This window comes from Heliangelus exortis, chromosome 1 (assembly GCF_036169615.1).
Source record: "Heliangelus exortis chromosome 1, bHelExo1.hap1, whole genome shotgun sequence".
Taxonomy (NCBI): Eukaryota; Metazoa; Chordata; class Aves; order Apodiformes; family Trochilidae; genus Heliangelus; species Heliangelus exortis.
Genome location: NC_092422.1, coordinates 172,244,029 through 172,260,288, shown reverse-complemented (window position 1 = coordinate 172,260,288; position 16,260 = coordinate 172,244,029). Strand labels below are relative to the sequence as shown.

Below are 16,260 nucleotides of genomic sequence, written 5' to 3'. Positions count from 1 at the left end.
ATAGACCACACTCAGAAAGCACTTTCTGGACCCACAAGAGAACTTTTCCCTCATAACCTAAAAAACCACTAAGTCAACACAAGAAGATGCTGTGCTGATTTAAATAAAGGTAATTTTTGGTAAAAGCTATCAAAACTGGCCCAAGACACAGTAAGAAATCTGGCCATTAGTGCTACAATGAAAACTCTGTTGGAGAAAGGTCTTTCTTTCCATCTCTTCTTCACTGACAGAAACACTAAAAGAATTTATATACGTACTGTTTATTTTTATTTCCTTCTTCCTAGACTGCAAAACTGATTCTCCATTTAGAAAATCTTACATAACAATTTTACTTAACCTATAGAAACATTTAACATAAAGACACCCCTTACTGCTCCCCATTCTTGCAATGACTCATTTGTAAACTGTACATCATAATCTTTGATCCACATTTCAAGGACAAACCCGAAATAATCATGCTTTTATATTCTTCATGTTATTGACTTTCAATAGCTATTCAGGTAGCAACTATTATCATGCTGTTACCTAGTCCTACCTAACTTCCTGAATCCTACATATGGCTTCCTGAAGCTACATATGTAATTATACAGGAAAGGAAAAGATACAGTCACAGTTGTAATAATAAAAAATCTACATGCTACACAAAACTCACAGGTACTTCTCTAGCACCATATTCCTACAGCAACCTGCCAATTCCACAGAAGAAAATCATACATATAACAACTACTTCCTTTGATTGCTGTTGCTGGGTGTCATGATCAGAGGAATCTGGACACGAAGAAAATGGTATATAAAATACACTCCAAACCATGTTGGAGATCACTAAAATACTTGCACAAAATCTCACTAATAATTCTGTCCTGCTTCCAAAACTAAATAGGCTACTTAAAATTATAGATTATTTTAAATTTCAATACTTTTAACATACTAATAATAAAGAGTATACTTAACTTCCACTCTTTATGACACCAAAGTCCTAGTATTTTTTGTAGATGAGGGAGTAGTGGAATGCATCAATCCAGCTGGAACTAAAACTAATTTACATATTTGGGAAGAATTTTGAGAGAAAAAAAGTAAAAAAAAAAAAAGATGTCTGACATCATCTTTTCTGGAAATCTTGAGCTTATCTGAGTTTTTTCTGATAAAGATACCATATAGCACTATTGGTTTCAACTCTATTACAGCAAAGGAAGGCTAGCTTAAAATTATCTATTTCCTTAACTTCTTTGTTGTTTTGTTTGAGAATTAGAGGGTTTTCTCATGCTTCTTTTCCTCTTATGCAATTAAGAATCAGTGGTATGCCTTTATCAAGGATCAAATTGCATCTGCCTTGTACATAATGTAACACTATTGATAAACAGTTAACTCCCAAGTTTCTTGGGAGTTTTCATTAAATGTTTTCACAGAGGAAGAAGAAAGTAGTCTATGTCTCATTATACAAACTCATTCTTAATGAAGATGAGCTTTTCCTTGGGACTTGTGCACAACACCACTCCAATCTCAAATATCCATTACTTTTCTTCTTTTACACGCTTCTCTATTAATGTATAAATGCTGCACAACAGATCACCACTACTAAATTGTCAAACACTGTACAGAGGTACAGTTTATACAAAAAAAAACCTAAATATATCCCTTAGTTTCTTTATCAAATGCATCTGATGGCATCAAAACAGTATCATATTTGATGACTATGACTCAAGCTCCCAGAAGCTATGCTGAATGGCATAAATTATGATAGGCTTGGTCTGTAGGCAATGATAGTGTAATTTATTAGATCAACTCACAGTTGGGGGGAAAAAAATAATCTTCCAGACACAAAAGCTTATCTTCAGTTATCCTTTCATTTTGCCTGGGATAAAAGTCAGACCTAAAGTCAAAAGTGTCACCCCATGCAGCATTTTTAAGTAGCAATGTAAGTAAAGATGTTTCCTGAGTCTATTGGCACATCCCCAAAAGTAACATATTTGTTAGGGAGCTTTATCAAAACTATTAAACAATACCAAGGCAAGCAGAAACACAAACAACTTGTCCAAGCCCTGCTGCTTATACCATACACACACATCATTCTACTTTGTGCCAATTTAACTGAAGTGTATATAAGTAACATCTACTTTAACAAGGTTATAAACAGTATCACAGACAATATCCAGACAAGAAACAGCCCAAAATGCCTTAACGCTGCATACACACTGTTATTCAAAGCCCAGAGGGCCCCACTTTATATACCTTATTCCAGTTCTTAACAGCTATGCTAATTTAAGGAAAAGTATCAACAATAAAACAACTTTAATTTTTGTCCATGTCTTTAAACATCTGCACATCCACACCACTTTTTATTTCTAAAATCTCTGCATACAGGTCTGATACATTGGATACTCTAATATCCAATTCCTTTTAAATACTGAAAAATATATTTCTTTTATTTAAATTCCCTTTTATCACTTCCTCTTCATTTTTCTGAAAAGGTGTAGCTCTGCTTAAGAGACAGACTTTGAAGAGAACTATCAACCATCAAGGCTGATACAAGGGATGCAGAATTTAAACTGAAAAATGTACAGAGAAACACACATGCAGGCTGATCTCTGCTGCTTTTGTAATGCTTGACACTAACTTGTCACAAACTGACCCAATCAGCTTTCATACCAAGCAGGCAGGTCACATATGATAAGAGGTTTTCATGTCTGCAATGGTAAATAAGCTCACTTACAGGATGGTGACCTTGGTCAGCTTCTTACTAACTATATTCACTGAGTTCAGACAACTCAAAACAAATCTCCAGGCACTCAACTGCCTCACAGCAAGAATCAAAAGGGGCAAAACAGCAATCAAAGTGGCAGCTGGGGTCCTCGGTGGGGGTTTACTCTGAGCCCCAGAGAGCCCTAAGCAGCAGCCCCAGCAGGTGCTAAAGGCATTCCAGTGGCACCAAGCTGGCAGCAGCAGGGATGTACACACTGTGCTGATGGAGCAGACAGCCTATGGCCAGGGAGCAGAGAGAAACTCCCCCAGCACCAGTTTCTTAAAGGTGTGTATTACACAGAGGTGGGGTACCAACTGCTCAAGCAGCAGCACACACACCCTCATACCTACCATTCCTGCAACCTATGGGGTTCCTACACAGCCTCTGTTACACCTTCCAGAAAACTCACTGCAACCAGGAAAATTTAAAAAAAAAAAAAACAAACAGAATGAACAAACTGACCTACCACATAAAGTATAGTTAAACCTAGGTAAGAGAGCTACATTTATTTAAACTGGGTAAAATACAGTCAGAAAGCACAGTATGCATTATATTTCAGTATTTTAAAACAGGAAACAATCATCTCTACTGATCAAGAAAAAGAAAACGGAGGCTGAATAGGTAAATTACACTGCAAAACACAGAGTTTCATCAAAGCTTATATTCTAAACTCTTGATACAAATATTACCTCAGGAGAAAATTATCTCTTCTTCAGACATACAGAGATACCAAGAAACGGCAATTTACAACATCTGAGGCTTTCTTAGAACCTGCAGCTTTCATTCCCATTGCCCATCACTGCACATTACAGAGACTGGTTAGGTCTAGCTAAACTGTGACCTTATAAAATGGATACTGCAGGAGGATTTTTTTGTTGCAGGCCATTTTCGACTCACTTATGTAAATAACTTCCCAAGACTTCCATGCCAACAAAAATATATACCATGTCTAAAACATACCACTCTTTAGAATGCCATATAAAAATCATGGGTTTAGCCATAGGATGATGTGATTTGCCCACTGCATGATTGACAATTATGTTGCTTGAATAGCAAAAAACCCTGCTTAGAACTTTGTGCTCAGACAAAAATACACTTTGAATAAGTTCCAAAAGATAGCAATGGAAATTTTGGCCCAAGTTGAGAGATTTCCAGGAAACTAAGTAGCTGCCTAAATGCAGCTTATAGGGAATGGATTTCAGAAGTCTATGTATGTTTGAAAACAGAAACAGTTACATGGTCAGCAGATATTTCTGCAGTTAGGCGTTCATGGTGTAACAGACATACTAAATTTCAGTAAATAAGACTAATCCTGTTATAGAACAGTATATAAAAGAAAACACTGCTGGTCACAGCACTCAAGGAAAAAACACCAAAACTTAAAAAATTCTCTTCAAAATCTTATGCCCCAAATTTGACTGAAAGCTATTTTTCAGTTTGCACAAAGTTACACTAACCAAAGTTAGATGCTCCTACTTCTGCTACCCTGAGAGAACAGCTCACTACTTTACATGTATATGCACCAAGTGGTTCTTAAAACCCTGGCTTAACACAAAGGCTGTTTGGTAGACTTGCTTTGTCTTTAGTTAAGCCATCAATCTCACTTGGGATACTCCAATAAATTAATGTAGTCAGCAGTAGGAGTTATATAAGACACACTAACCCCGTGCTTAGGTTCAACACCTAGAGCAGATAAAGTCGCATTATACTAAAAAAAATGTGGAAAAAAGTCTAAGTCAAATGCACCCTGAAATGTTGAATTTTAAACACAAGATTAATAAAAACCAAAACCACCTGTTGGATGAGATTGCTGACTGCACCTCTAAACTCAGTAGCACAAGATACACAGTCCAGTAGGTAGAGGAAGGCCCTGCTCCTGGAAAAGGATGAGTGGTAACTTAGATCTGGTGGCAAGCCTACATTGTCTGCCCTTCCTTAGCTTCCCCCCATGCTGCAGGCTTTGTTAATCTACTTCACTCCTGATTCTATCCTAATTATACTTCTTAAGATTTATCTTGAAAAAAATCCTGGGAAATAAGATGCCTTGTAATGCCTCTCTGCTTTAGAGAGCCTGGGAAGGAATAAAGTGAAGATCTCACTGTAGACACAGGAGGCAGGCTCATGATCACCATAGTTTAACAAGCTACCCCTCCTAGGTAAATACAGAATTATGTATGCTCTCAGCCCCTTGAATATGTGAAGTCCCACCCTAAACTCAAATTATCGCAAGTTACTGGAGTTGTGGGAAACTATAGTGACAAATGTATTAACTTGCAAGGTCACAGCAACTTGACCAGAATTGAGAGCTCCATTTCAAAACTAAATTAAAACTTGTATTCCCACTCCATCAGTGTTTTTTACAAACAATTGCTCTGATTTAGAAAATGCATAACATGAGATTCACAAGGTTTTGGAAGTAAAATTTGGTCTGTTTTTTACAAAACCATTAGTGCCTACTTCATTTTGTCCCCTCAACCCCCTTAAATAAATTTCTCTTCCATCTCTAAGCTGCTTATTCTCTTCTTTCCTTTCCTCCTCCTGCTGTGCATATGTAATTATTACTTACCTTCCACTATTCTGATACACATACATGTGTATTCAGATACCCATTTTTCTTCATTTCCTAACATCTAGATTTACTGCCCAGCTGCCTGAGTGCCATCTCCTTTAGATCTCCTCCCCTATCTAAGCTGCTTTGGACAGGTACCTCTGCTTCCAAAAAGAGCAGCTAGACTGCCTTGTTTTTATTTATTTACAAGTGCTCTTTCAGGTTTCCAAACTGTTTTTCTTCCCTGCATGTAACAAATGCCAGAGAGTGACAACTCTTTGCCAGTCGTCCTATGACCAAAGTTTTAGAAGAACTGTGACATGTCTGACATAAATAATATAAATATTACTAAAATCTATTTGAATTTAAAAAAGCTTACTCCCAATGAGAACTTAAAGCTCTCCAATCCCTTTTAAAAATCTCTATAACTGAAACAGTGTTTTAAAACTGCTTTTTTAAGAGAGATACTCAAACTATTTCATAATTCCTTTGGGTTTTTTTGTAGTGTAAGTTATGGAGCTGAGTAAGATTTCTTCAGGGACAATGTGGATTAATAACAGATGCAGAGGAAGAGCAGAGCTGGTGTGCACACTCATACTCTCCTAAGCCTCACTGGATGGGAAAGTGTTTCTAAACAGCATATTCTGGAATACTGACACAAAGCACACTACAGGTTCATTTTAAAAGACATAATTTTAAAAGCTTTTATACTACCTCTACCAGAATATCTGTCAAGCTTTAAGCATTTCCAAAGCAATTCCGAAAGCTCACACGATGTGATCTGCAGCACCAAGAGGAGTTTGCAGCTGGAACAATTAGTAAAAGCATTGTTAACTATGGTGAGGAGATCATGGTGTGTTGGTGATTTGGGAACTTTATGGATAGCATTAAGACTGGCTAGTGCTTTGAAGACCAACAGGAGCAGTACAGATCTTCTTCATGGGAAGATGTGATAACCTGGGCAAAATAATACTGGACTTCTTTTAGCTTTCTGATACACATGCTGAAGTCTGCAGTGTATGATGCAGCACACTGCATTTGTTAACCTTTTAAATAAGCCTAAGCCCAAGTGCACTTCATCACAAGATGGGTAGCAAGTCTGGGTGAATCTTGATTCCATCTTGCTTCAAGCACTACCAGTCTTCTGTTCTGTCAATAGATAAGACTTTCTAAAGTAACTACTGGAACAGAACTAATTTTGAATTACAAATAGGTGTCGTGTGCCAGAAATACTCAAATCTTCTCTTTTAGAAAGAAACAAGAATGCAGCTTTTGGGAGGGAATAAAAAACAGTGAAAAATATTTTTTCTTTTCTATAGTTTAACTCAGCTTGCTGGCCAGAATCTTCACTTTTCTTTCTTCTGAGGACATACTCTACTTCTTTTCTCTGACCACTTTGTTCCATTTAAAAAACAAGATCATTCTCCTGACTGGCAATAGAACAGATCACTCAAGGTAGAACACAAGGCAGATGAAGAGAAATACATGACACGTAAAAATTAACAAACAAATTATCTGGACACCATAGTAAAATGAAGTATCTAAGTTAATTCAGATGAATGATTATTTGATACTCAGCACAAAATTTAATATTATTTGTCTCTTTCTGGATAAGACTACATTAAAAAATGCATGCAAGTGACATTATTACAGTGCATATGTGCACAAACACACATGCATACATTCAAGTAAAATCAAACCCAGCAGCTCTTAAGCAGTAACAAAGGCTTATGAGGTTAACACCATACAAGTTAAAGCACAGCCAAGCAGTTAAGCAACACTGCAAAGAATTTCCAATAGTTTCCTATCTTTTCCATCTTCCTGTAAACTTTTTCAATAGTTTCTACAGAAATGTCATTGGATCAGAAGAGACAAGTGGTCACAAAAATACTTCTCTGCCCACAGAAGTATGATTCATAATAGAAAGAAGCTGCAGAAGCTAGGTTCAAATTAATCTGTGTCTAATATTTTGAAAGAGTGCCCATGCAATCCTAAGTTACAAAATTTACTAGTGTACTCTTCTGATTTTTTGTATCTAGATGTACTCACAAAAGTTATATTTATTGCTGGTTTAAATGCAATTAAACTCTCAGAGCAAATAACCTGGATAATTGTATCAAATGTTTTAAGTGTAGCCTTCAAGAGCTAGTTATAAGGGATTAACATTTTTCAAATTTATAAACCAAATTATTTTTAATTTATGAATAAATATTTTTTCCTTAAGCAGGGGTTTCTGCTTTATGCTGGTTTAGATATTTCAGCTGACTATTGCCAGAGTCTCTGATTGTGCATCTTAGCCAAAAAATGATGCATGACAGAAAAAATTAAGAATATATTGATAGCTCCTGCAAGGCAACAACTTCATAAGAACACTACTTATAGCATACAGTTCCCCTACTCAGCCCTATGGGGCTGAAGAAGCTCTCAGAAAGCTCATACATGTGAGCATGCAGATGTGCAGACACAAATGTTGAGGATATACTTTTAAAATTGCATAGTAAAATTTGTGCTTCTCTCAGATTGGTTACCAGCAAACTTTTGAGTACCAGATTTTACTAGCAGGGTTCAAGCTATGGAAGACAGTGTGACAACATGATGTTATTATATTCTAATCAGACATACCTTCAAAAAAATCAGCATTTCTGATTGAATGTAAAAAAATTCATATTGGCAGTTTCAGGCAGCTAATACATTCATGTGTTGTGCTGTACACACATTCAGACATCTGAATTTGTAGCTATGTCTGAAGATAGCTTATTAATTCTCTCCTCAGTCATTCAGTAATTTGATTGAAGGTTATTAAAAACAAACAAAAAAATCTACTGACTGTATTTATTCCAACATAATTTTAGAAGAAAAAAGGAAGTGTTTGCTATAAATAATTGTATAACGGGATGAACAAGGCAGACATTATCTCTTTGGAACTCCATAATTTCTTTTTCAGAGCTTGATTTTCTTGAATTCAGAGGCCTGGCACTTTGTACCAGTCATGCAGACAGACCTAGCTCTCTTGATGTACGGGTTTTTTAAATATTAGAAAAATATTGGGCTGGATGGTGAAATTGGTTCCATGTAACAGAAAGAGATAAGTGCAATATAACAGGTATGAAGCTGTGATTTGGAAGGATATGCTAGAAGACTGAATGTACAACAGAAAAATAACAGTAGGTGCTTAAAGATAAATACGAAAATAAATCACATTAAGGAGGACCAGCACATGGCACAGTCCCGAGAGAAAATGTTCATGATATTACTACACAGATCCACTCAGCAGATTTGATTGAAGTCACCCCTCAGACATCAGTATGTGCTGTCTTCCTTTCATCTAGGCTGATTTCATCCCATTTCACTGAACAGTACTTCCAATTTCCTTAAGAATCTGTGTCTGTACCCACCACCCAGAGGTTTTTTTTAACCAGTCACATCTACCATGCCTACCTCAAACCAACAGGGTTTATGAAGCCTCCGCACCCTTCTTGTGATGGGCAGGAGCAAAGCCAATCAAGTATATTAGTGCTAATAGGAAGGCAATGGATCGAGGAGAGGCTTGGGAACTCTGGGACCATTAGAGTAATTGCAAGGAAAGAAAACATACACACAAATTTAAAACGTAAGAGAAATATTTACTTTTGCTTATTTAAGCCATGCATAGAGAGTACGAAGCTTTTTCATGCAAATTATTTACAGCCCAGATATGGTATAAAGCACATTAAACATTGAAGCACAGGTCCAAATTGTATTATCTGGTGTTCAGACCTCACATCTGGTCAGAACATACACTAATAAAATATTTTCAAACTGAATTTTAGTATTTCCTATGCTTTGAACAAGTACTTTAATATTTTTTTCTGGTGTATAGTGACCTATGTTAACAAGAGTTTCAGTTCAGGATACTACTTAAGAGAGACTAAAACATCATCAGACTATGCTGGCCAAATGTTTGAAAGCAAGAAATATCCCATTGCTTTAATTTCCTCCAAGTACTTAATATTTTCCTTTGGGGAAGTAACTTGTGTTTTATGATAATGATTTCTGTTTGCTTCTGGAGCATGAGTCATGCTCTTCAATTATTTTCAGTTGGCTGTGTAATTACCAGTGAGAATGTGGTTCGGTTAGTCTTTATTCAGTTTGGGTTTTTTAATAAGAATTTCTGCTTACCTTCAGGTGAAGTACCTGGCTTTTGAGAAAACACAGAGCTTAGTTTACTCTTCTTGCTGCTGTTGCTGTTGACAGATAAGGTGGACTGAATTTTTCGGTGCATTTTTTCTGAAACAGGAGCTGAAAGTTTTCTGTTGTCTGCAGGAACATGCTTGACCCCGCTGTGAATTCCACTTCCATTACTCAGACACACGTGGCCGTTTCGGATTTTGCCACTTTCTTCCTCACCCCTTTCCAGTGCTGAAGTATTTGGCTGAGGCAAACGTTGAGGTTGTGCTTAAAATGAAATAAATAAAGGGTTAAATTAAACTAAACTTTGAAAACACTCTATGCTAGTCTGAGAAGACAACTTTCAGTGCTTATATGGATTAAATAATAAACTGAAAAGTTAACATTCACGTATCAAAAAGAAAAAAAAAAAAAAGAAAAAAAGAAAAAATACCTGTAGATGTTAAAAAAAGAGGTATTCAGGAAGTGCCTCATGTCTGTATGAGACCTAGATTCCTGCCTCTTCACTCCATGGAAACGTGCACATTGCTCTGTGCATTAGACCAAATAAGGCAAGTAAATATGAAGGGAAAAAAAAAACCAGGAATGTGAGAAAAGTTGCACAACTGCAATAAACTGGTTGGCCAACCTTCCAGTCTTCAGAAAATAACCTGAGTGACAATGTAGGGACCCCTGACAATGAACCACCACAGACCAGTACGTTAGAAAAGAACAGGATTTCCCAGGTTAACTAAAACCACTTTGAACTTAAATTCATAAAGACTGTGGATTGCTGGGAAGAACAAAACCAATCCAAATCTGGGCTTGTGGAGGAAGTGAATCAGTAACCAGAAGAAACGTGCATCCAAACACCACATGGTGTGGCAAGTCAGAGTTCTCTCCACCCCAGTTCTCAATTCAGAATAAAAAATTTTTAAAGGACTGTAATGGGCCAGTTAGGGCTTTAACTGCAACAGACTGAAATGGTTAAAGGAAAAAAATACAAAACCAGTCAAGGCAAGATTCTGCAGTGGCCTGGTTAAGGCACCAAGAGTGTGTTTTATAAACCTGTTCTAATAGGAGGCCATGAAAGTTGACCATTTATTGTTGAGCTATTATATCATAAAGAAGCATACTTTTAATATCATAAAAAATACATTGTCTGTGTATTTAAAGTCTGTACCTAAACAAAATAAAAGATGCAGAAGGTGTGGTGGGGGGGGTTGTAATGTAAAGCTTTGTAATAAAAAAAATCACTTTTTAATTAAAGATTCGTATTTAGTAAAAAAATGCAATTAAAAACGAATTAAATTATACACAATAGTAACAACAAGATTTCATAATCAAAAAGCATCAGCCCAATCACCTATCCTAATTAAACCACTACTGTATCATGCTTGGACATAAAGAGGTTTTCAGACAATCCGATTGAACTATTTATAATGTCAAGGAAAGAGCCCAAATACCACTGAACACTTAACTGAAGAGAGATTAGACAGTGCCAGCAATAAAGAAAAGCAGTGTTGCTGTTCATCCTCTTTTCAGGTGCTTCACATCCACTTTCAGATGATTTCACAGTATAGCTTTCTAGAGAGATTACACTGTGTCCAAGCTAACAATATGTATAGGAACAATAGTTAACTCCCCTTAAAAGAAACATCTTCACTGATCACTTTAGATACAAGTGACCAGACTTTAAGGCAAACCTGATGGGGACACAGAACCCAACATGATCTCTAAGCAGACTATTATGAATTTGCCTAACAAACCCTCAGTGCTTCACTTTTATCAAGGACACTGATATCATTCTCAGATTGCTTCCTCTAATTATCATAAACTGGCCCAGTTTAAACTTCAGATAAATCTTAAAGTCCTGGTCACGTTCATAAGCAAAAAGAGATACTTTTCATAACCATTTATATATATATGAACTGGAACTGGTGCATTTTTTCTTGCTATTTGATTTTTTTAATCACAGCCACTAAGATTGTAAAATGATATCCCAAACTACCCGTATCTATCTAGGTCAGAGTAACCCTGAATGAACCTACTTTACAAAAGTGATAATTTTGCACAACAGGAAAGAAAGGAGGGATGCGGGCAACATTTATGCTTTAGCCTGCCCAGTGATGTTACAGGGAAGACAAAGATCATTTCCTTTCATTACCAGCAGTAACTGCTCATGGACCCCCAGGCCAACAGAGCAGGAGCACAACACTTTGAAACCTGAACAATGAACTTGCTGCTTAAAAAGTTTTTGGTGGCAGTACAGAAAGTGCTTCTCCTTCAATTTTGCATCACTACTTACAAACTATGAACAGAAACATAAGTAAGGCACTTTCTGCACGCTGGAATTCCATTTGTAGCCTATATTCTGCTAGCATTTCCTAAAAGCCCCAAACCAAGTTATGAGGGATTCCAAAACAGGATTGTTTAAAAGTATACTACTAGGAACCCTCTGTGTAGGACATAGCTTTATTTTAATTATACCACTAAAATGCAAATTATACTACTAAGACAGTGCTTTCCACATTCTGCATCACGATGTTTCCTCAGACTGTGTTGCCTACAATTGCCAGCTGTGAAGTGATGCAGTTGTACCAATAACCTAGAATTACTGGGGAGGGGTTAACCTTCCTCAATAAATAAAAGCAATAGACTATACTAAAAATCCTGTATGCCTGAACAGGCAAGCTTCTAAAACTGACAGTTATGACCTTTTCCCAGCCAGCTAAATTGGTAGTGGCAGCTTACAATTGTTAGTATATCTTTGGTGCTTTGCTATAATGTAATACTTGACAAATTATCCAAAATTCCATCTTCAAAATTAGGTGTGTTTCTGTGAAACTGTGGGGGAATGGAAAGTCTTGGGGAATCTAAACAGTCATTTGTGTTTACTTTTCTTATTTTTACTGGGTTTTTTGGGGGGGAGAGGGTGGTTTTGTGGTTGGTTTTTTAAATGATCCTGTTCCCAAAGTACTCTTACTTCAGCCTTTTACCGTTAACATACAACTTTTTAGCTGACTGGCTTTACAGTATTCACATGTGATACGCAGGTCAAATAAAAATGGAATAAACCCCCAAATGGATTAGTTATCTCAATTTAAATTTATTTTAACTTTATTGATAATTTTGCACTAGGGAGACTTGAATCTTATGGTTAAAACACACTTGAAACCAATTAGGAACCATATGACCGCATTCTAGTATAAAGAACAAAAGCAATTGACAGTTCCAAGATTAAGCCACAACCACTCAGTTTAAAACAGAAATATTTTTACCTTATTTTTTAAAGGTTGTTTATATCTTAAAAAAAAAAAAAAAAAAAAAAAAAAAAAAAAAAAAAAGTGTAATATGGGGAACGACACAATGCTTCTTAAAACACAGTGATACCCAGGGACTCTCACTCTCTCTTTAATGATCCACTGCTCTCATTCAGCTGTCTTTCTTTTTTCAAATCTTTACATATGTGACAGCTCTCAAAAGTAGACCATAGACCATCTGGCATTTTCAGAGGTGTAACTTGTGCAAATTCAGCTCTACTGGGAACACAATGCTATCTTCTGCCTGCGTTATAAAAGATACAATAGAATGTAGAACTTATGAGTTGTTTTGAATTATTCATTTTTTGCCTGTATATTCAAGAAATTTTACAAACTCTGCATTTTGTACTACATAATCACATGCGTTAAAGGTACAAAGAAACTTTTTGACACCTCTTTTCTACAGAAAGATGGCATTTTGTTTGATATGTGAACATTCAGCGCCTGTTATATCATTCTAAACAGGCCATGTGCTGCTACAAAAGATCCCATTTTACACTCTATATATGAGCAAAAATTTTATTATTGATATTCAGTAACTAATGTAATACACATCAAAATTTCAAATATGAGTTGGATGAAGATTCAGCATCTTCAAATCAGGATGGCATTGGTCACTTAGTATATGTTAAAGATTTTTTTAAAAAAAACAGTCCTCACACAAGATAGAAATACTGTCATTTCAAACATCCACAATGAATAGTTTCAAATATCCTAAGAAATACCATGCTTTTTAGGTTAATATGTTTCTAATCTTTAGCAAAACCCGTAGATTTAAGTCAATATTTTATATAGTGCTAACACTAGTGGATTTTCAATAAGAATGATAAATATTGGATTAATGATTCAATAGACGGAATCTTTTTTGATAGAAAACTAGCAGATAATGTAGCTAGTAATAACTATACATGAATCTGCTGCCAGTGGAAAAGCAATAAAAAGGCAATATATTGCTATAGCATATAATCTATTAGCGTGTTTCACTGCTTCCTTGTCATTGGTTTCCTTGCAAAGTGGGCCTTAATACAATAACTTCTGCTTTTATTTAACTGACTTTACACAATAATTTAATTGTGAGGTTACTATCTGGTGAATAAATATTCGAGTACTAAACATTTACTATGGTTTTGATGGTTTTGAAGTAACTATGCACATTCTCATTCAGACTGTAAAATTCTTAGTGTAGTTTAAATCTATATGCACACTGACAATACGTTGTTTACACCTTACAAAATACCAGCTATTCTTAGGAGAAAAACCCTGATGAATGCAGAGAAAAATGTGTGTCAACACAGGGAAACTCTGAACCAAAAGAGGACAGTCTAAGCTCTCATTAGGGATTTTAGACAAAATACAAAACCAAATATACACCGAATAGAGACTCCTCTGAGTCAAAGTGAATCAGAAGAAAACATCAGGAGGGAGAGAAGAACTAAGACAGCTAATTAGTAGCCTAATCACATCAAAAGCAGTTCTAATGCAGCTGATACAGATGCCCGTGGAGTTTGCTAGGCTGTCCAACACCAGCAATGGAAAAAACACCTCAGTTTACAGTCTGGGTCATCTGACCTCATACCCAGAGAGGTAAGAATGCTGTTTTTCTTTGCTCATGACACAATAGTTTATGATGTCAGATCCGGCCACAGAAGCAGTATTTTTGCAGGCGGACTGGGGAGAAACAAAAACATAGGACTCCTGGGTGTAAAAAAAATATAACATTTGGCATTTTCAAATACTGACAAAACATAAAGCATTATTTCAGCTCATAACATCCCAGCCACTTGTCTGCCTCCCAAAACAGTTGCAGCCACAATAAGAGGATGATCTCTGTTTAGGAAAGACAGAGGTCCTGCTAGGGTACATTAGTGCTAAAAGACAAGATCTATATGTTAATTTGAGCTTGGGAAATTGTCTGATCTCAGTGGGCTGCTCTACCCACTCTGCATGGACCACACAGCAGAGACCACATGCAAGAGAGGTAAGACTCAGGCCTCTGTTTTTTATCAGTGCTTCCTCAGTGCACAGACCTAAGCTGGAGGGGAAAGGATAAAGCATATGACAGATAGTCATGGGTTGCACAGTAAAACCAGGGGCTGCCTGGATTCCAGAGTAAAATTAAGGTGATTCCAAATTGCTTTTGGAAAAAATTTCCTTTCAAACTGACTAGCAAAAAAATCTCCCCTTTTAAAAAATATTACAAATTGTATGCATTCATGTGCTCAATAAGCACAAAATTTCAGTGAAGCTGGGAGAACTCAAATCTCTCAATCTCTCTCCCTCCCCACTTTTCTAACTAAAATCCTGACTAGTCTCTACATAGATCTTCAAACTACATCAATAGTTTTCTCTGCCTCGCTATCCAGAATATTAACATTCAGATTACAAGATTTACCTCTGAGTCAACCTGTGAAGTGGCTTTTGTCAGCAATTATTTTTGAATATTTTCTAGGACATAAATAGCATATACTGCAGCTTCCATATCACAGAAGGCATACATTAACTAAATAACAAGGTACCATCAAGGTACAATCTACCTTTTAAAATCAATTTTTTTACACTGAATTTTTTATATCATGCTGACTTTACAAGGAAAACAAAGTACTAACTAACAGCATCAACCACCTTTTTAGAATTGCTTCTTGTAAGACATAAGGACATCTTCAAAATGAATACAATATATTACTATGAAACAGGATGTCCTTTGTAATGAAAATACTGTGGTAAAATTGCTGGTACGAGTTTTACAGGACCCACACTGAGAACACTTTGTTAAAATATGTCTGAGAACACATCCAGGGAAGACCAGGTAAAGCTGAAACAGGGCTGGCAGGGGACAAAAGGAAAAGACATTTCATCCCACCAGCTCTCAGCTGGTGAAGGGCTGACAAGAATGGCAAACGTATGTGCTTGTGTGTTTATAGGTTGAGAAGGAGACACAAGTGCACAAGAATATGCCGAGAGTACTCTTAAATCTGTACAAAGATACCTGCAGTGCCTTCCTTTGGAAGCACTGCAGGACCTTATGTGCTGTTTGAAGGGCTGCAGGAATTGTATAAAGACATCTTTGACATACTCAGAAAGAAACAGTTACCACAGGGAAGCATGAAAAGGGCCAATAGCCAGAGGTTTACAAAGCTGATAGGCATTACCACTGAAAATATGATTTTTTCTATTTATACAGCCTCTTTCTTGAAGTGATTATGCAAAATGAAGAAATACCTGATTTTTTTTTTCTAGTGCTAGCAAACAAAAAATTTTAATCATTCTTGAACTGAGTAAAAATTTTTTTTAAATTATCTTTTAACAATTTCTCAAAATCCAAATATCCTTTTGTCTTCTAATTACTATTAGTTTATCAGCAAATTCTCCCTCTTTATCATAAAGAAATCTTGCCATCATTAATGGTATTTTTGTGACACTGAAAATATTGGCATCTATGAGAAACTCCGAGGATGATTTGGAAATTCTTACTACATCACAGTATAGCAAGAAATTCACATAAT

The 16,260-nt window shown here is 36.2% G+C and overlaps 1 protein-coding gene across 2 annotated transcripts in view; it reads right to left on the bottom strand.

The window, feature by feature from the left end:
* The window catches only part of MDFIC (MyoD family inhibitor domain containing), a 46,932-nt gene that overhangs the window by 6,032 nt on the left and 24,640 nt on the right, over positions 1-16,260 (bottom strand). For both annotated transcript variants that reach the window (XM_071733680.1, XM_071733681.1), the window contains one exon: positions 9,447-9,722. In XM_071733680.1, the coding sequence (XP_071589781.1) occupies positions 9,447-9,722 (276 nt within the window). The remainder of the gene's footprint in view (positions 1-9,446; positions 9,723-16,260) is intronic.